Source organism: Silurus aristotelis, assembly GCF_946808225.1.
Source record: "Silurus aristotelis genome assembly, chromosome: 14".
Taxonomy (NCBI): Eukaryota; Metazoa; Chordata; class Actinopteri; order Siluriformes; family Siluridae; genus Silurus; species Silurus aristotelis.
The window spans coordinates 12,250,053-12,270,888 of record NC_139587.1 but is presented as its reverse complement, the minus strand read 5'-3'; the positions used below and the strand labels follow the sequence as shown (position 1 = coordinate 12,270,888).

The 20,836-nt window shown below is 38.2% G+C and overlaps 1 protein-coding gene and 1 pseudogene across 5 annotated transcripts in view; one reads left to right on the top strand and one right to left on the bottom strand.

Moving 5' to 3' along the window:
• Positions 1 to 1,725, bottom strand: part of diaph2 (diaphanous-related formin 2) — a 322,782-nt gene extending 321,057 nt beyond the window's left edge. For 2 of the 4 annotated variants that reach the window (XM_083560212.1, XM_083560213.1), the window contains exons 1-2: positions 1,549 to 1,724; positions 1 to 281 (exon numbers count right to left, since the gene is read on the bottom strand). The exon at positions 1 to 281 is cut by the window's left edge and continues 72 nt beyond it. In XM_083560212.1, the coding sequence (XP_083416338.1) occupies positions 1 to 15 (15 nt within the window). In that variant the 5' untranslated portion in view covers positions 16 to 281; positions 1,549 to 1,724. Of the gene's footprint in view, positions 282 to 1,548 lie in introns of all 4 variants that reach the window. The other 2 variants (XM_083560215.1, XM_083560214.1) reach the window with 2 other exon arrangements.
• Positions 1,726 to 12,808: 11,083 nt separating this feature from the next.
• On the top strand, positions 12,809 to 14,945 carry LOC310736689 (heterogeneous nuclear ribonucleoprotein A0 pseudogene; annotated as a pseudogene). Its single transcript, XR_014538198.1, has 2 exons — positions 12,809 to 13,774; positions 14,622 to 14,945. The product of XR_014538198.1 is annotated as a heterogeneous nuclear ribonucleoprotein A0 pseudogene (transcript).
• The last annotated feature ends 5,891 nt before the right edge of the window (positions 14,946 to 20,836 follow it).

Here is a 20,836-nt window from a genome sequence, read left to right as displayed (position 1 = left end):
TGCTTGCTGATCCATTTTGAGGAAATGTTTCCCTTCAAATGCTAGTGTATAGTACTACTTACAAATTCCCAATTTTGGATACTTTAGAAAAAAATCAGGTCCTTAAAAAACAATTCCATTGGAGAGGTTGAGTCAGGCACGTATTCCACTGTATTAATTCACGTTATTAAAAGATCCAAATATATTGCACGTTGATAATGCGTCCAGATAAGGCACGTTGATAATGCTGCTCCAAATGCAGCCCTCACCAGTTCAGAAATTCAGCTTCAGTTTCAGGAAATCTAATAGGAAATAATTTAGATTATATCATTAAAGTAAGTGCATTTGTTGCAAGTACATGTTGTTCCTTAAATACTGTCATAACAGTGCTACATAAGCTGTAGTCTAAGATTCATGTTGGACACAACAAAATATTGATCAGCTTGTGCAAATACAGTGCACAGATAAAAGTTACAGTATACTAAACTCTTAAAAAGAAAAAAGATTATTTCTATTGTACCATATATAACCAAGAACTTTATAGGTCCTTTCTTTTCAATCATAACAGCCTCATTGCTTGTGGCACTAATTGTACAAGAAACATTCTTTCAGATTCTGGTCCATGTTGACATGGTTTCATAACATAATTCCTGCATATTTTTAGGGGCACTTTCATGCTATTAATCTTCCACTCTTCTTGTACACATCCCAAATGCTTTCTAATTCATTCTTATCCGGTAACTGGGAACGCCCTGGGAGAAACTGGGAGACGTTTTTTGCTTTGTGCCATGGTGCATATCATGCCGGATTAAACCATTAGATGATGGGTAATATGGCCATCGAAAAAAGCATGTCATCTGTAACGATACATAAACAGGCTGTGAAACTCAAGCATTGATTAAGTGATGATGTAAGAGATGTAAAAAGGATGTCTTGAAAACAATCCCCACACCAGTAAACCACATCCACCAACCTGAAATTTAGAAACAAGCCAGGTTAAGATCAAGGATTCAAACAAGAGGCTCCAAATTCTGACCCTCATCAGAAATAATAATTTCCCAGGCTATGTTTTTCCAGCCTTAAAATGTCTTGGTGAGCCCAATACAGACTCAGCTTCTGTTCTTGGTTGACAAAAACCGGAGTCTTCTTTCACTGTAGCCCATTTATCGATTCATGTTTATTCTGAGATCTTTTTAACAATTACTGCACGGTCAAAATCCCACCAGCACATACACACATTCTAATGCCACAATATCCGCTGATTAAAATTGCAGAAATGAATTAGGCGTAAAGGGTATCGTAAAAATATATAAGTATATAACGGCGATCTTATCCAAGTCTTTCACGTTTCTGTTCTACAGCACTTAGTAACTCATGTAATTCGTTAAATTAACTGTGGATTATGTAATACAGAGCAGTTTTACAGAGAAATTCAAAGTCTGTGGACAGATAAAATAATAACGGGTTGTTCATTTGTTAGTTAGTTAGTTGGTTAATCGTAAGATATTTCCAAGTGTCACTACCTAAACGGTTATTTTAAAAACAGTAAAGTTTTGTCATTCTATTTACCTTAAAAAACATCGAACGTTCAGCCTGTATTCAGGGGAGAACACGGGTAGAAAAGTAAAGCAAAAAACACAGGTTAAATAATAACTCTTAAGACCTCATCCAAAGCTTCCCATAACAGTTAAACAAGGCCCACGCTTGTTCCGCCTGCTGAGGTTTCTGATTCGCCCCGTGATTCACAGAATCGTCCCACGGAACGGAAGTAGGTGTTTTCAATAGGCTCTTTCCTAAAAAAAAAAACGGAACTACGTAGGAAATGAAAAAACATTTTATATATATATATAATTTTTTCTTTTTTTTTGTAATTTCTTTTTGACAAATGTTTTCAAATTACTAAATTACTACGTTTAATTAACACATTCTGTTGTAATATAAGCAATTATATTTTATTAACAATCATATTTAAACAATCATATTTTGATTTTGTATAATATATTAACATAAACATGCACATACATATATGCAACTCTCTAAAAATCATTTTCTATCCTGACAGTTCAGTTTGGTTATATTATATTATGTTATTTTATATATATATATATATATATATATATATATATATATATATATATATATATATATATATATATATATATATATATATATATATATATATGTGTGTGTGTGTGTGTGTGTGTGTGTGTGTGTGTGTGTGTGTGTGTGTCTCTGTGTGTGTGTGTGTGTGTCTCTGTGTGTGTGTGTGTGTGTGTGTGTGTGTGTATACAGTACAGTACCAGTCAAGAGTTTGAACACACCCTCTCCTTCAGTTGTTTTTCTTTATTTTTATTGTTTTTATTGATATAATATTGTTTTTTTTTTATTATTATTTCAGATTGGCCAAAGTAGCTACATTTAGCTTTAATGACAGCTTGGCAAACACATGACATTCTCTCATTATATTCAGATAAATTCATGCAGATAATACGTTTATTAGAATTACCACCCTCAGAAACCACCAATTTACATAAATGCTTCTCTGAGTTAAAATGGCAGACATAAATCTCTGGGGAAAAATTAAAAGACCCCTGCAAAATTTTTTGGTTTTCAATTAGGTAAAATGAACATTTTTGAAAGAAATGAAACTACCAAATAATGTAATAATATAAACTACCAAATAAACACATTGTCCTTTAAAGCATTTATTTGTAGAAAATACAAAACTCAGCCATTAGGGTTGCACAAGCCAGTGCACTCACAAGCCAATTACACAAGCCAGTTGCACAAGCCAGTGTACTCTTAGTGCCGGTCCCAGGCCCGGATAAATGGGGAGTGTTGTGTTATGAAGGGCATCCAGCGTAAAAAACTTATGCTAAATCAAATATGTGGACCACAAACCAAAATTTTATACTGGATTGTTCGAGAACCGGGTTACCAACGACCGCCAGAGGTATTGCCAGCCAACAGGGTACCGGTGAAAATCGGGCTACTGTTGGTTGAAGGAGGAGAAGGAAAAGAGGAAGACATCTACAGAGGCGACAGGGAAAGGAGAAGTGTAGGAGAGTGGAGGTTTGGGTTGGGACTTTAAATGTTGGTACTATGACTGGTAAAGGGAGAGAGTTAGCTGATATGATGGATAGGAGAAAGGTAGACATGTTGTGTGTTCAGGAGACCATGTGGAAAGGGAGTAAGGCAGGGAACATTGGAGGTGGGTTTAAACTGTTTTGTTTTTTTTTCATGTTGTGGATGGAAAGAGAAATGGTGTAGGGGTGATTCTGAAGGAAGAGTACAGGCAGAATGTAGTGGAGGTGAACAGAGTGATGCACCTGAAGCTGGAAGCTGAAGGGGTGATGATTAATGTCTTAAGTGCCTATGCTCCTCAAGTGGGCTGTGAGATGGAGGAGAAAGAAGTATTTTGAAGTGAGTTAGATGAGGTGGTGGAGAGTCTACCTAGGAAAGAAAGATAAGTGATTGGGGCAGATTTTAATGGGTATGTTGGTGAAGGGAAAAGAGGTGATGAGGAGGTAATGGGTAGGTATGGCCTTAGGGAGAGGAATGTGGAGGGGCAAATGGTGGTAGATTTTGCTAAAAGGATGGAAATGGCAGTGGTGAATACGTACTTTAAGAGGAAGGAGGAGCATAGGGTGACGTATAAGAGTGGAGGAAGGTGCACACAAAGATGTTCTTTGTAGGAGATGCAACCTGAAGGAGACTGGAGACTGTTGGCAGCGGACAGTGTAGCTAGACAGCATCAGATGGTGGTCTGTAGGATGATTTTGGAGGTGAAGAAGAAGAGGAGGAGAGTAAGGACTGAAAGAAGAATAAGATGGTGGAAACTGAAGGAGGAAGACTGTAGTGTGAGATTCAGGGAAGAGGTCAGACAGGGGCTCGGTGGTGGTGAAGTGGTGCTGAAAAGTAAGACAAAGAGACATTGTGGTGGAATGAGGAAGTAAAGAAAAAATTTTCTTTATTTAATACTTTGTAGAAAGTAATAAAGATGTTCTTTATTTAATACTTTGTAGAAAAGCCTTTGTTGGTGATTACAGCTTCTAGACGCCTCTTGTATGGAGAGACCAGTCGTCCGCAATGCTCAGGAGTGATTCTGGCCCATTCTTCCACACAAATGGTCTTTAAATCTTGAAGGTTCCTTGGGCCTCTTTTATGAACTTTGAACTTCAGTTCTCTTAATAGATTTTCTATGGGATTTAGGTCAGGTGATTGACTGGGCCATTCAAGCAACTTGATTTTCTTTCTTTGAAACCACATCTTTGTTTCCTTGGCCTTGTGTTTGGGATAATTGTCTTGCTGAAATGTCCACCCCCTTTTCATTTTCAGCTTTCTGGTAGATGGCAGCAGATTTTTATCCAGAATGTCCTGGTACATTTCTCCATTCATCCTGCCTTCAATAATATGAAGTCTGCCAGTACCCCTTGCTAAAAAGCAGCCCCAAACCTTGATGCTTTTACCCCCAAACTTAACTGTTGGTATGGTGTTCTTGGGGTGGTGGGCAGTGCCATTACTTCTAATAACATTGTGTGTAGAATGACTGCCAAAAATTTTAATTTTGCTTTCATCTGACCATACTATAGTCTCCCAATAATCCACAGGCTTCTCCAAATGCTCTTTCGCAAACTTTAACCGAGCCTCAACTTGCTTTCTGTTCAGCAATGGAGTCTTGCGTGGTGAGCGTGCATGGATGCAATGGTGGTTCAGTGCATTGCTTAAAGTTTTTTTTTTTTTTAAACAACAGTACCTGCTGATGATTTAACACCATAATTCCCTCCACACTCACCTCTAAGTTGGAGGTCCTGGGACTCAGGACTCAGCCTGCCGCTGTGTCAATGGATCTCTAACTTCCTGTCTGACAGACCGTAGGGGTGGGCAAACACACTTAATTCACCCTCACCCTTGGCACTGGAGCTCCCCAGGGACGAGCCCTCCAGAGGGTGGTGCGTTCAGCTGAACGTACCATCCACACCGAGCTCCCTAACGTGCAGGACATCTACAGCACGTGGTGCCGGACCAGAGCCAGGAAGATTGTGAAGGACCTCAGCCATCCCAACAATGGACTCTTTTCTTTGTTGCGTTCGGGGAAATACTTCCGCTCCCTGATAGCGAACACAGAGAAAATGAGGAGGAGCTTCTTCCTGCAGGCCATTCAGAGTCTAAACCAGGAAACACCCAGGATCTAAAAAACCGGCCCACTCTCTGCATCATCAGACCTTTTTCCCTGCACATATCTCACTTTTCGTGCTACGACACTTTAGACACTGGACTCGCACAGCACAGTGCACTTTGCATTTTATATTGTTATACCACACCATTCCGCACACGGACACTTTACAATACACCATACTGCAAACGGTCGCTTATGGACACTTTACACCACACCATACTGCACACGGTCACTTAGGGACAGTTTACACCACACCATACCGCACACTGACACTTATGGACACCTTACACCACACCATACCGCACACGGACATATATGGACACTTTACACCACACCAGACCGCACACGGACACTTTATGGAACTTTATGGAACTTTATGAAACACTTTACGCTTTTGTGTGTATATATATATATATATATATATATATATATATATATATATATATATATATATATATATATATATATATATATCTTTATATCTTTATATATTCTTATTTTTATAGAGTTTTTATAATTTATTTTATACCTTCTTTTTCTTTGTTTTATTTAAAAAAAAAAATGTCACCCTGTTTTATTCCCTCATGCCGGACCGTCGTAAAAAGCATTTCACTGCATGTCGTACCCTGTATGTATGTGTATGTGACCAAGAAGATTTGATTTGATTTGATTTGATTTGATTTGATTTGATTTGATTTGATGCGATGCGATGCAAGGTCTTCCTGAAGTTCTGCCTGAGTGGTTTCATTTGGCTTGATGGCTACATCTGGTGGATATTTTGTGTCAATAGCCCATTTAGAAATCCCCTTACTGATAAAAAGAGAAGAGGGGTGACAGAAAGAAGGATATGGATTATTAAATATGGATTATTAAATTTATGTTGTATGAATGTTTAAGGTACCAACAAATAGCCTGCATAGGGGATAATATTTTCATATTTTCTAGATTTAGTAAGGACCCTTGCTGCTGCATTTTGAACTAACTGAAGCTTATTTATGCACTTACTCGAACACTCAAACAGTAAAGCATTACAGTAGTCTAGTCTAGATGTAACAAAAGAACTAGTTTTTCTGCATCCTGTAACATCATATTTGTAATTTTAGCAATATTTCTAAGGTGAAAGTAGGCAATCCTGGTAATATTATTCACATGTGCCTCAAAGAAAAGCTAGAGTCAAATGTCACACTAAGATCTTTGACTGCTGTACACACTTAGACAGAAACACATCCAGAGAGGCTACGTATTTGGAAAGTTCACTTCTAGCTGCATGTGGTCCTAGTAAAAGTACTTCCGTCTTATCCGAGTTGAGCAGAAGGAAGTTATCAAGCATCAACTGTCTAATGTCCTTTAACACTCCTCAACATTGTTAAGCATTGTTAAGCATTGTTCTCTCTTATCTGGCTTTGCTTTAACATACAACTGTGTATCATCAGCATAGCAATGGAAGCGAATACCATGTTTATGTATAATTTCACCCAGAGGCAGTATATACAAGGAGAAAAGCAGTGGGCCTAAGACAGATCCTTGTGGAACACCAAAGTTTACCTCAGAGAGTGTGGAAAACTCACCATTTACATCAGTAAAACTGATAGCGATCAGTAAACTAAGACCTACGCCAGGAGAGAGCTGTTCCCTTTAATTCAAACAACATTTTCTAGTCTAGCAGGGAGGATATTATGATCAATGGTGTCAAAAGCTGCACTAAAGTCAAGCAAAACAAGCAAAGAGACAAAACCCTGATCAGAGGCCAAAAACAGGTCATTTGATCACCGTAACTAGCACTGTCTCTATCAATGATGAGGCCTTAATCCTGACTGATACATTTCAAAAATGTTATTCCTAAGTAAATGTGACCATAACTGCTGTGCTACAACCATTTCTAAAATCTTGGAGATAAAGGAGAGGTTTGATATTGGCCTATAGTTGGACAGCTGACAAGGGTCAAGGTCAGGTTTCTTAATTAGGGGGTTGATAACTTCCAGTTTGAAGGATTTAGGTACATAACCAGTGCTGATGGAAGAGTTTTTTTATTATTATTAGAACAGGTTTAATTCCTTCTGGAATTATCTTTTTGAAGAAACTTGTAAGCAAAGGAATCGAAAATACAAGTTGATGATGAAGGAAATAAATGAAATAAAGCCATTCTCTTGAATATGAGTAAAACTTTGTCATTGATTGGCTGTTATAATTACACTGCTGTCTACAGGGTTATTTATAAAATAGTTTGGATTTATATTAATTGTCTGGATTTTTTTGCCTGATGTTTTAAACTTTATTATTTAAACGTTAATGAAATCATTACTACCAATTAATGGTGTGCATTAGTGTTAGTGCAGTGCTTTTATTTCCTGTTAATTTTGCTACAGTGCTGAATAAAAATCTATGATTATGCTTGTAATTTTATGTGAGGGTAGAAAAAGATACTGATATAGCAGCACTAAGAGTTTTTCTATAATTCAGGAAGTTCTCCTTCCATGCTATTTGAAATACTGTCCATTTGGTTTAATGCCATGTACATTCTAATTTCCAGGTGGTCTGATTTAAGGTACATGTATGGTCATTATACCTTCATCTAGAGTGTAACGGAACATTGATTCTAGACATTTAGTGGCCCCATCGAACCCTGTGGGGTCAGACGGAGATCTAATTAATGTTGACAACTCCGGTTGACGTGAATATACGCTTAACACGGTAACGTCGGTAACACGGTAATGGCGGGGTACTAATGCAATGACTGAGGCAGACTTTAAAAGATGATGTAATGATCTGAAATAGCCTCAGACTGTGGAAATATGACTTTATTTTTTATATTGAATCCAAATGTTAATATCAAATCAGGAGTGTGCCCACCACTATGAGTGGGTCCTATAATATTCTGATTAATTCCTACTGAATCTAGAATAGACACAACTGCTCTTCTTAAGGAGTCTTTCTGATTATCAAAATAAATATTAATAACACCAACAATTAATTGCTCCAATTATCTATAAAGCCCACATTGTTTTTGAAGCACCACTCAGACATCCAGCAGTTCAGCGACCATAACCTGCTGTAAGCTAAATCACCACGCCACATTGGGATGGGGCCAAAGCATATTACAGCATCAGACATTGCGTTCGCTATTTTACACCTCTGTATTGTTACTCTTAGTAACCTCTGACTGTTGAAGGCGTATTTGATTAGCTTGTTCGTGTTCTAATCCTATCCACTTCCTGCTTCACTATCTCCACATTATCCAACCTTCTTTCTCTCTCATTTTCCTAATTCAACAGCTCAAAATACTCCATCCACCTTCCTAACACACTCTCCTCACTAGTCAACACATTTCCATCTCCATACTTTATTGCTCTAACTTGCAGCATGTCCTTCCCAGCTCAGTCCCTCTGCCTGGCCAATCGGTACAAATCCTTTTCTCCTTCCTTAGTGTCCAACTTCTCATACAGCTCCCCATATGCCTCTTCCTTGGCTTTTGCCACATCCCTCTTCACCTGCTGTCGCATCTTCTTGTACTCCCGCCTACTTTTCTCATCTCTCTGCCGATCCCTTATGATTTCCTGTACTTCCTCATTCCACCACCACATTTCTCTGTCTTCCTTTCTATTTCCAGATGTCACACCAAGTATCGGGTCATTGTCATGTTGGAAGACCCAGCCTTGACCCATCTTCAATGCTCTAACTGAGGGAAGGAGGTTGTTCCCCAAAATCTTGCAATACTTGGCCCCCGTCATCCTCTCCTTAATACAGTGCAGTCACCCTGTCCCATGTGCAGAAAAACACCCCCAAAGCATGATGCTACCAACCCCATGCTTAACAGTAGGGATGGTGTTTTTGGGGTGGTACTCATCATTCTTCTTCCTCCAAACACATTTAAGCAGGGGAACCTTCCGTGCCATGCATGATTTCAAACCATGACGTCTTAGTGTATTACCAACAGTAACCTTGGAAACGGTGGTCCCAGCTCTTTTCAGGTCAACGGTGGTCACCAGCTCCTCCCGTGTAATTCTGGGCTGATTTCTCACCTTTCTTAGGATCATTGAGACCCCACAAGGTGAGATCCTGTATGGAGCCCAAGTCCGAGGGAGATTGACAGTCATGTTTAGCTTCTTCCATTTTCTAATGATTGCTCCAACAGTGGACCTTTTTTCACTAAGCTGCTTGGCAATTTCCCTGTAACCCTTAGTGTGTGTCGTCCTGAAAGTGGTGTGCTTATCACCCATATGTTCAAGTAAAAGGCTATCCAACTGGCCTTATCTACTGCACATACTCTATGTCCTTGGTCTCACAAGATGATGATTTCCATTTTGTGCAAAAAAAGTTTTTAAAACCATGCAATGAGAGTAAATTGCTCATACATTGCATGACCAAAAAAAGATTGCTGTTTGTACTTATATAATCTTCAAAGATTTTGTTGTATCATTATTGCAGCGATTAATATGTTTTAGATGGCAAAAATTATTTTAACATTAACTAATGCATTGTGTAGTTTCTCATTTAACAAACAGCCATGTTGAAAGACATTTCCCATGGTTCTGGAAAATATAGTGTGTTTTAAACGAGCAAATTATTGAAATCATTAGCATCAATCACTTGTTATTTATGGGGAAAACAATTTAGATTCGAGTTGAAAATTCAATAGAAAGCATATTGGTTGCACTGTTGAGCGACTGAAACAAGTCCTGTTTTCTGATAAGACCAGATTTACACTATGCCAAAGATCACAAAGCGATATGCCCATCATTCATTCTCCTTTTTATTTGTTTTAATTGGTCTGGCATTATACTTTATGGCTTCAAACAGGAACAGAATCCTTCACAAGAAGCAGACAGTTTATTTGTTTTAGTTTTTACACACACACACACACACACACACACACACACACACACACACACACGCTCATAATTTAACATTTTATTCATATTTCAAATAAAAAAAAACATAATGATAACTGATTAATACAATAAAATGACTACACCCATCCCATGCTACTAGCATCTCTAATGCTTCCTTATGTACCTTTACAACCTCAAATCATAAAAGTTGGAATGCTGGGTAAAATGCTAATAAAAACAGAATGCAGTAATTTGCAAATCTCATAAAACCACATTTTATTCACAACGGAACACATTTTAAGAAAAAAAGAGTAATTTTTAATTTTTAATTTGATGGCAACAACACATGGCAAAAAAATTGAGACATGGCCCTGTTAACCACTGTGTTGTACCGCTTTTCTTTTAACACAGTCTGGGAACTGAGGAGACCAGTTGCTGGAGTTTTGGAAGAGGAATGTTGCCCCATTTTTGTCTTCTACATACTCAACAGACCTGGTCCTTTTTGTCAGATTTTTCATCTCATGATGCATCAACAGTTTTCAATTGTTAAAAGCTCTGAACTTTAGGCAGGCCAGTTCAACGCCCAGTCTCTTTAATTACAAATCCATGCTGTTGTAATTGATGCAGTATGCAATTTAGCATTGTATTGCTGAAATATGCAAGGCTTTCCCTATAAAAGCCTTTATTCTAATGGACACATATGTCACTCAAAACCTGTATATACCTTTCAGCATTGATGGTGCCTTTCTGGTGCCTAAACTAAGAACTGAGCACTAATAACAAACAGGATGGTCTATCTCCTCTTTAGTACAAATGATGCGACATTCATGGTTTTCATAAAGAATTTATAATTCCTGAACGCAAAACAGTTTTACACTTTGCCTTAGTCCATATTGGCTCAAAGAAGTAAGGATTTCTGGATAATGTTAACATATATTTTCTTCTTTGAATGATAGAGCTTTAACCTGCTTTCATGGATAGCACAGCAAATTGTGTTCAAGACAATAAAAATCTGAGCCCTTTTTTTTTTTTTCTTTTTTTGATTCGTGCCTATTTTTAATGTAATGGTTCTTAATTGTTGGACTTGTGCCTTGCACAAAGAGATTTCTCCAGATTCTTTGAATATTTTAATGACAGTGACAGTAGGATATATTGCAGATTCAGTCTTCCCAGCCTGGTGCAGGTCTACAATTTTGTTTCTGGTGTCCTTTGACAGCTCTTTGGTCTTGGACATAGTAAAGTTTGGAGTCTGACAGTTTGAGGTTGTGGACACGTGTCTTTTATACTGATAACAAGTTCAAACAGGTGCCATTAATACAGGTAACAAGTGGAGGACAGAGGAGCCTCTTAAAGAAGAAGTTACAGGTCTGTGAGAGCCAGAAATCTTGCTTTTTTTGTAGGTGACCAAATACTTATTTTCCACCATAATTTCCAAATAAATTCTTTAAAAATCAGACAATGTGATTTTCTGGAATTTTTTTTCTCATTTTGTCTCTCATAGTTAAAGATGAAAATTACAGGCCTCTCTCATCTTTTTAAGTGGGAGAACTTGTACAATTGGTGGCTGACTAAATATTTTTTTTGCCCCACTGTATTTACTAAATTTCTTTGCAATATAATATGGGTATCCAGGTGTTAGACACTATTTTTGGCAGCTGGTTTACAAAAATGTCTGTTTGTGTCTGTTAGTGAATTGTTAGTATAATTGTACCTGTGTTTAATGTTTATTCTGTCTTATAAATCGGTAGGACCAGATGGCATACCAGTAGAAGTGTGGAGATTTTTAGGAAAGATGGCAGTGGAGTTCCTAACCAGAATCTTGTTGATTGTTTAAAAAGATTTTGGAAGGTGAGAGCTAACCTGAGAAATGGAAAAGGAGTGTGCTGGTACCGGTTTTTAAGAATGAGGGAGATGTGCAGACCTGCAGTAACTACAGAGGAATTAGGTTGTTCAGTCACACTATGAAGTTATGGGAAAGAGTAGTTGCAGCCAGGCTGAGAGAAGAGGTGACCATCTGTGAGCAACAGTATGGTTTCATGCCGAGGAAGAGTACCACAGACGCATTTTTGGCTTTGAGAATGTTGATGAGAAGTATAGAGAAGGTCAGAAGGAGTCGCATTGTGTGTTTGTGGATTTAGAGAAAGCGTCTCCTTAGGTACATTATATTAACTTGTGATGCAACATGTGATGTCGGAACAGCCTGGTACAGCATATACTCATAAATAATAAAAATGAACAAATATAGAATAAAAATTATTTAAGCAGAACAGAACATAAATTCAAATAAAACCACACTTTTAAATAAGAAGCTTTTTATGAAAATTGTCAAAAAGGTGCTTTAAGCTTGTTGATTTATTCTTTTTTATTCCTGTGATCAGTTTTTTGAGAAACATTTGTTGCTGCTGTCTGGTTTTACTCTAATTACTATTGGATCACTACAAGGATGACGTGGTTAATAAAAGTGTATAAATGGATCACTAAATAATGAATGAATAAATAATTAAAAATAGACCAGCATGGTGATTAAAATAAAAACAAAAATTTACAATTGAATTATAAAATATGCATGTATTGATATATATTATTTGGTGATCAATATCAATTACTAATATCAAAACGTGATTATCCGATTTTCAAATGATCGTGATTATCAAATTATCTTTTTTCCAAAATGTTTCCTTTTACCACCGTTAAACTTTTATATAATTTAAATCGTTCGTCTTTCATGCATAATATTTGTGCACTAAACCAGCATTTTGAAGATTACCATGAACTTCCGCCGATTTTAACTTTTTAACTAGTGATTTGAAGGTAGGCTTTTTGATGACGTCATTAACGCGACAGTGTAAAGTACGCCAGTGTTCTCTAAGACGCCGCTAAACGCACGCTAGAATGGATCAGCTTTGCAAACTTTTTGTTGGTGGATTAAATGTTCAAACTACTAGCGAAGGACTCCGTGCTCATTTCGACCAGTATGGGCAGCTTAACGACTGCGTTGTTGTTCAAAATGACCAGCTTCAGCGGTCTCGCTGTTTTGGCTTTGTAACCTACTCCAGCGTTGAGGAAGCTGATGCAGCAATGGCAGCGAGGCCACACACAGTAGATGGTAAAACCGTGGACTTAAAAAGAGCAGTGGCTCGTGAAGACGCGGGCAAACCAGAAGCTCTTGCCAAAGTAAAGAAGATATTTGTTGGGGGTCTGAAAGAAGATATCGCAGAAGAGGACCTAAATGAATATTTTGCCCAGTTTGGTGTAATCGAGAAAGCAGAAGTTATCACAGATAAAGATACCGGCAAGAAGCGTGGCTTTGGTTTTGTACACTTTGAGGACGATGATTCTGCCGATAAGGCAGTCGTGCTCAAGTTTCATTCGATAAATGGGCACAAAGTCGAAGTGAAGAAAGCACTCACTAAACAAGAAATACAGGCTGCTGGTGGCTCCCGGGTTAGCAGAGGCAGAAGAGGCGGCGGAGCAAGTAGAAATCAAAATGGCTTCGGTGGCGGAAGAGATGGCTACAACAGCTACTCGGGTGGCTACGATGGGGGTTATTGCGGCGCATATGGCGGTCCCTACGGAGGGGGATATGAAGGCGCATACAGTGATCAGATGGGAGGCTATGGTGGTAACAATGGCTATAATGACTTTGGTGGTGGATATAACCAGCAGTCGTCTGGTTACGGGCCCATTAAAGGCGGAAACACGTATCGGAGCGTAGCCCCTTATCCTCGCGGTGGGGCTTCTGGATACGGTAGAGGTGGATACGGAGGCCCATGTTAAAACCAACGGGGTGGGTGCAAGTCGTCAGGTTGTCTACACATTTAATCAGAGCTCTACCGGACACGATGCGCCATGTGGTCGTTATTAAATATTGCAAAAAAATAAAATGGCGGACAATAAACGCACTTATTGGACAGGCGCATGGCTTCCAAGCGTTCTGACTTATTCATGCAAACTGTTGTTCGGGGACACGATATAGTGTACATTGATCATTCAAAATATGCATAAGCTTGTTAGCTATCTTGTACTTTCATAGCGTTCTGAGTTGCTTCGTTTATTTCTCCTTAAAGCTTGTGTTGAGTCAATGTTTTAGATTTCACGCTTTGATTTATCCATTAGGACTGATGCTAGTTATTTCCCCCTTTCTGAAACGCCACAGTCGTGTACATCATTGCAGTCTTACATCATTTTTAAACATCGTTTATTTACTATGATCTGGTCGCTTTAAGATGCATTTTATCTCGTAGCATGTAAAACTTTATTTAATGTGGACGCAAATGTAATTGGTTTCTTTTATATAAAATGAATAAATCTGATAGCTAAAGCTTGATCGTACAGTCTAAATCGATTTTAATTTGTTTTTGCCCTCATGAGCGCTTTTGTTTTATATTACGTTTGAATTTGGTTGTGCTTAGTTATGGTAGTGAAAGTAACAATATTAATTGACTTTTTCATAATAAAGTAAAAATATGTTGGAATGTAACATTGTGGAAATTAAATGTTTTGTGTTTAGTCTTAAGTAAATACTTTTGGTCTTCATAGCCTTACGGTCTCATGTCAATACTTTTACAAACATTAACACAAATGAAATATTTGATATAGAAAAATTTACTCTCTCTCTCTCTCTCTTCCACTAGCATGGACCAAAAATATTGATGACTCAACCACTACCCATAATTGTGTCTAATCAAATGTGCTCCAGAAAAGACCTTGGAGTTCAGAAAAGAAGGTTCAACAAAGAACAACAAATAGCTTCCATAATGGTCAATTGTTTATTTGGCATGTCGTCATTTATTTTTTATTTTTTGAACCTTTATGTCACCTTTGTTTTAAGTGGTCTGTTCACAAGGTTCCTTAATCAACAATTTCTGAACTGTAAAGATTTTGTACTGTCATTACCTGAGGCCTGGTCCTTGCTTTTATCTCTGGAATATTAAACTTATTAAATAAGCAACCTGAAATCTTGATTTGTCAAATGAATTTGCAATGGATTGTAATTTTACTGTCCTCAGAATGTCCTGTTATAATGAGGATGGCAGATGCAATTGAAGATAAGGTTATATAATAAGCAGGCAGACTAATCCAAATGCCACAAACAAAACACAGAGCAAAGTCTTTAGAAACAACAGGATAAAGTCAACTGAACCATTTTTTTGCAATTACCTAAATAAGTCCTTTTAAACTCTTGCTCTAATAAATGTGTAACTGGTAACTAATCAACATGCGGGTTTGTTAATGTGCAAGTGTGTGTTTGGAGCAGGTGTCTGTGGCAGCCGTGTTTGAAGGCCATGGTGTTTTTTTGAAAATGGAGTGTCTGGTAGTGACTTGAACTACAGAATGCCAGATTATGTGAATACCTCAAGCGAATAATCATCCAGAAAAATATATTGATTGGGAAAATGTGACTAACAAATTAATAACTTGTTAACTGAAGCTAAATTGTGAGAAGTTCATTTGGACTGATCAGATTTTTGTCAGTCAACTATACTTATAAAGAAAAGTGAGAAACTGGTATGAATGAAACAGACCAAATAATGAGGTGAGACAAACCTATGAAAAGGTTTGACAATTAAGGAATATTTTTAGTGATGCGAAATTTAATTGGAAAAATTATACACAAGACATTAAGCAGTAACCACCTTGCGACTAAGGAATGTCATGTATTTTAATTAGCTAAACTATTATATTGACAAATATAGACACCAACTTTCTGTGTATGTTAGGTGTGTGTGGTGGAGAAATCCAAAATGTGGCAGTTAAGTATAAGTTTTGCAGTAACCTGTGTTAAACGATACGCTCAGTTCCAGATCACATAGTCAGTTCCTAATTATTTGGACAATTTGTATTTGAAAAAAAAGTATTTGTCTCTGTACACCACAATGAAGCATTCAATGCGTGATTGAAGTGTAGACTTTTAGATTTAATTCACCTCGTTTAACAAAAACAACTGTTTTGGAATTACAGCTATTTTTTTAAAACAGCAAATATATATATATATATTTATCGTGTCTGTTAACCGGGCAGAGTTGACGGCGTGTGTGGTAGCGAAGGGTTGCCAGGTAAAGGTTCGCCAATGCGCGGGTTACGCGTTGGCGCGAAGTGGGTGTGTGTCACGGCTTGAGTAGGAGGAAAAGGAAAGCGACGGGGCAGAAGTGAACGAAACATAAAATAAACCAATGAAAGCTGTTACAGATGTGTCATATTGCTAAATATTGCACAATTCATCTCTCGGCTCAGTGTTGGTCATCGTAGAGCTAAAACATCGCCATATAAATATCATGCCAAGCATTTTTTGGCTACCAGTTCAGTGTCGATCTGCTCGGCGTCCATCTTCGCCTGGTCTCCGCGCTGTACGCAGGAAAGTCACGTGACCACACACGCCACATGTGCACGGCCTAAACTGAGACTATCTTGTCTTTTTTGTTTTGTTAGCGGTTTTGTTACTGAAAGTAAATTGTCCTATCCACATCAAGTGCAAAGTGTGCAACCTATTGCAAATAGTGCAAACAAAAGACAACAAACAACACGAGACAGTATAGGACAGATACACAAAACACAAAATGGCGCTTTCAGTAAACCTACTGAATACCTACTGTAACCTACTTGCAAGAACAATAAATAATCAGCACACATATGTGACAGTATGTGTAGAAAACAGGTTAAAAAGGGAGTTCTGATGGAATGTTAAAGCACCTGTAAGGGAGGGTTCCAATTAGAAAATGTTGGAAAATATTAAAAATTAACTTTTAAAGATTCCAGAGTTGCAATCCCACATTACTACAGTACTAAGCAAGTTAACCAACACATGACTATTATTTTACCTTATTGTTGTGACAAGTGACAAGCCCTTCTTTCTCTTCTAGTTATTTATTTTGTATTTTGTATACCATGTCAATAAGCTTTTATTGTCATTTTAACCATATATATATAGCTGATAAAGTACACAGTGAAATGAAACGTTTTTCCAGGACCCTGGTGCTACATAAAACAACATAGAGCTTCATCACACAACAGAGAGCTACATGCAAGAACACAGAGCTAAGGACTAAAGTTATTTGTCCCAGCCACATAAAGTGCATCGAGTGCAACCTGGTGCAAACAGTGCAAGACAAAAGACAGTGCAAACAGACAACATGAGACAGTGTGCAGATACACAAAACACAAAATGGTGCTGCCAGTAAACCTTCTGTATGTGATACAGTACAATGTGCAGAAGAGAACTGTATACAAGTGTGCTTGAAATAAACACAAAATGTAAACAGAAAAGGTTGTGCAAAACAGCAAAAGTAGCAGTCAAGTAGATGTGCAAAACAGCATGTATAATATATAAGAACATAATACTATAAAATGGGTCGTGCTGATGGCATGGATGTGTGTGAAAAAAATGAGGATGTGAGTTCAGATTTGTAGCAGCTCAGTAACACAGTTGAGTGAGTGTGTGCGTGTGAGTTTCAGTTCAGTTCTGTATGTTGAGGAGCCTGATGGCTTGAGGGGAAAAAACCTGCACAGTCTGGATGTGCTTCCCAAATTCTTCTGAATCTCTTTCCTGGTGGTAAGGGAGTGAAGAGTGTGTGTGAGAGGTGTGTGGGGTCTCCTCAATGCTAATGGCATTTAGGGATGCAGCGTGTGGTTAAATTTACGTGATAGAGGGGAAAGAGATTCTGATGATCTTCTCAGCTGTCTATACTATCCTCTGTAGGGTCTTGCGATCCGAGACAGTGCAGTTCCCAAACCCGGTAGTGATGCAGCTGCTGAAAGGGAGGTTATTATAGATTTTTATCATGCCCAAACAAAAACTTAATTCTTGGAGAGGTTTCCCATTTGATCTACGATGCTCATGGTGCATCAGGGAAGAATTACACAGCACACAAAATGGTGCATATGTTCTTTCTCAGTTTAATGCAGATAACAGACAAGTATATATACACACTGGAAAAAAAAACTGAGATAAAACAGTTACTGATTGAGTTAGAAGACATAGTAACCAGAGATGGGTGAGCCCACACAAAGACTGTATACCTTACATGCTCACATCGTAAAGATCTATAGACACTGAACAGACAACATAGGAATGTGTTAAGAGAACCAGTGTGAGGCCTATCTTAACACTAACAATGGCCACTTTAAATCATTTATGATTTAGCGCCTAACACCATAACATAGGATGTTCTTCATGGGAACAGGATCAGTGATATAAACTGCAAATGAAAAGATAAAGAAAAACAAAAAAACAACAGATTTCATTTCATTTAGTTCCTACATGCATATAATTCTTCATCATTACCACTCCAATCAAGGCCTTTATGGCCTGTCTTACCATCAAACATGGCAACATACAAAGTACAATCCCAACAATCAATATAAGAATCAATCCTAAAACAAAGTAATGTTCAACACTTGTAAATAAATTCTTAATCTTCTCAAAAAAACTTCAGCAGTTATTTCATGTTCTCCAAGACATAATGAGGCTTCAGTGATGTTTCTCAGTGCTTGTAGGTTTCAGACTTTGTATCAGGACCTGCTGATTAGGCACAAAAGGCTGTGTTGGCATATCTGTGGGCAGAGAGAGAGTTAGTGAGACATCAGCACTAATAGAATAAAATTTTTCAACCAGGGCAGAATCATAATCGTCCACCATCACTTCCAGGTTACCTAAGGAAAAAACGCCAGTGTGGCCCCCGACCCATGGGGTCGAGAAAAGGTTTGAACATTAAACTTTAAAAAAAATTGTTTTTGTTGAAGATAGGGTCACGCTAATTTCTGTGAGTACTACCGGGAGAACAACAGTCCAATTTCGGCCTGTGTCAATGCAGGCTTTAGTAACACGTTCCTTAATGGTTCTGTTTGTTCTCTCTACCAATCCAATTGACTGTGGGTGAGAGGAAATATTAAAATAACAATCATTTGCTAAGCTTTAAGCCAAAAGTTGTGTTACTTTAGAAGCAAAAGGTGTGCCATTATCATCTTCAATCACACTAGGAATACCAAACCTAGAGATGATCTCTTTCGTTAATATATTTTACAGCTGTTTTAGCATTATCTGTTGCGCATGCAAATGCTTCTGGCCACTTACTGAATCTGTCAACTATAACCAACAGGTATCTTAAATTTCCTACCGGTGGCATATGTTAGGTGCTGGAAAGGGGGTCAGGAAAAGTAAGTGCAGTATGTTGTACAGTTTGATGTACCGTATTTTCCGGACTATAAGCCGCGGAGTGGGGAAAAAAGTAGCGTCTTATAGTCCGGAAAATACGGTACATCAAACTGTACAACATACTGCACTTACTTTTCCTGAGCCCCTTTGACAATGAAGCGGCTAATTTATGGATTTTTTCTGGGTTTTTCCCGATTTCACAAGCTTCATGCCAAAAAAACTGAGCCCCATAACATTAGACCAATGAAATTGCAGAACTAGTTAAGGTGAACCAATTAAATTCTTTATATATACACATATATATTGAATCGGGTCGCACCACATCATAAATATGGATTATCTGGAATAAATCTGGAAATTACGGTATGTTAGTTTTGGATCAGTATTTGGTATATTGGTAATATATGAGTTGAACAGCATTTAAAAGGTCGCCTATAAGAATAAAATGTGTTATAGACTTTCCATCAGCTGTTTTAAAATGTCTTTGTATCCATGTCTCAGAAAAATCATGCACAACACCATAAGCATACTTAGAATCAGTGTATATAGTCACTGCTTTACCTTCAGACAGCTGACATGCTTTTGTAAGTGCCACCAACTCTACAGCTTGTGCAGATGTGTATGGTAATGATTTAGCTTAAACTATTTCATCAGGTAATCTTACAACCGGCTGAGAAGTAGGCTTAATGGTTAAGTTTTCTGTTGTTAAAAGTGTGGTTTCATAACCAGATCTACGTTGTGCTGTCATATGTTGTGTTGAGGTTCTGTAAAATAGCTGTTACCTGATGTGAGGTGTACAGTATCATAGGATGTGACAGCACCATTTTCTCAGCATCCCAGACCATCAGAACCACCGGAGCCAGCAGCCACCACATGCAAGCACGAGGGCATCCCTTGTGCTATGTTGTCTAAAGATTTGGAAAGATACGCAACAGGGCGTATGTTCCTGGGAGAGAATCCCCGCAGCCGTACCACCACGTTCGTGCACATAAAGGTGAAAAGGCTTAGCATAATTTGGAAGACCTAAGGCTGAAGCAGACTGTATAGCCTGTTTGAGGGCACTAAAACTGTCAATCATTTCATGACAGAAATGAAATCCACAGAATGAGGAGGAGCTTTGTGATCATTAGCACTACGCAAAACTTTATCATGCTGTGTGCAGTCAGGGATCCATGCTCGGCAGTAGTTCATCAATCCCAAGAAGCTCTGCATCTGTTTCACAGTCTGAGGTCTTAAAAACCTAGTCACAAGGCACATGGCCCAGATATGAGACCTTTCGTTTCACCCACTGTAGTTTCTGGTGTAAAGCTTTAAATCCAACCTTAGCCAGGTCCTTGCAAACAACCACTGACGCCTTGTTACAGTCCTGCTCAGTCAGTCCTGTAACAAGGATGTCATCTGTGTATTGAAGGATGCAGGTTGTTTCTGGCAGGTGAATATCTGCCAAAGTTCTGTGCACTACAGCGGAGAATATACGGCTAGTCAACAAAACCCTGAGGAAGATGGGTCCAGGTGAATTGACGTCTCCTTTAGGTAAATGCAAAAAGCGTCTGCGACTCAAAGGCCGAACAAAGGCGAGTTGGAATTGTTGTAAAACTATGATAAAAAATTTGTACCAGGCGGTGTCACAACAGGCAAAGGGTGAGTTACAGGACATGAAATTGGAACTCTATCTATTTCCTAATAGATTAACCTCTC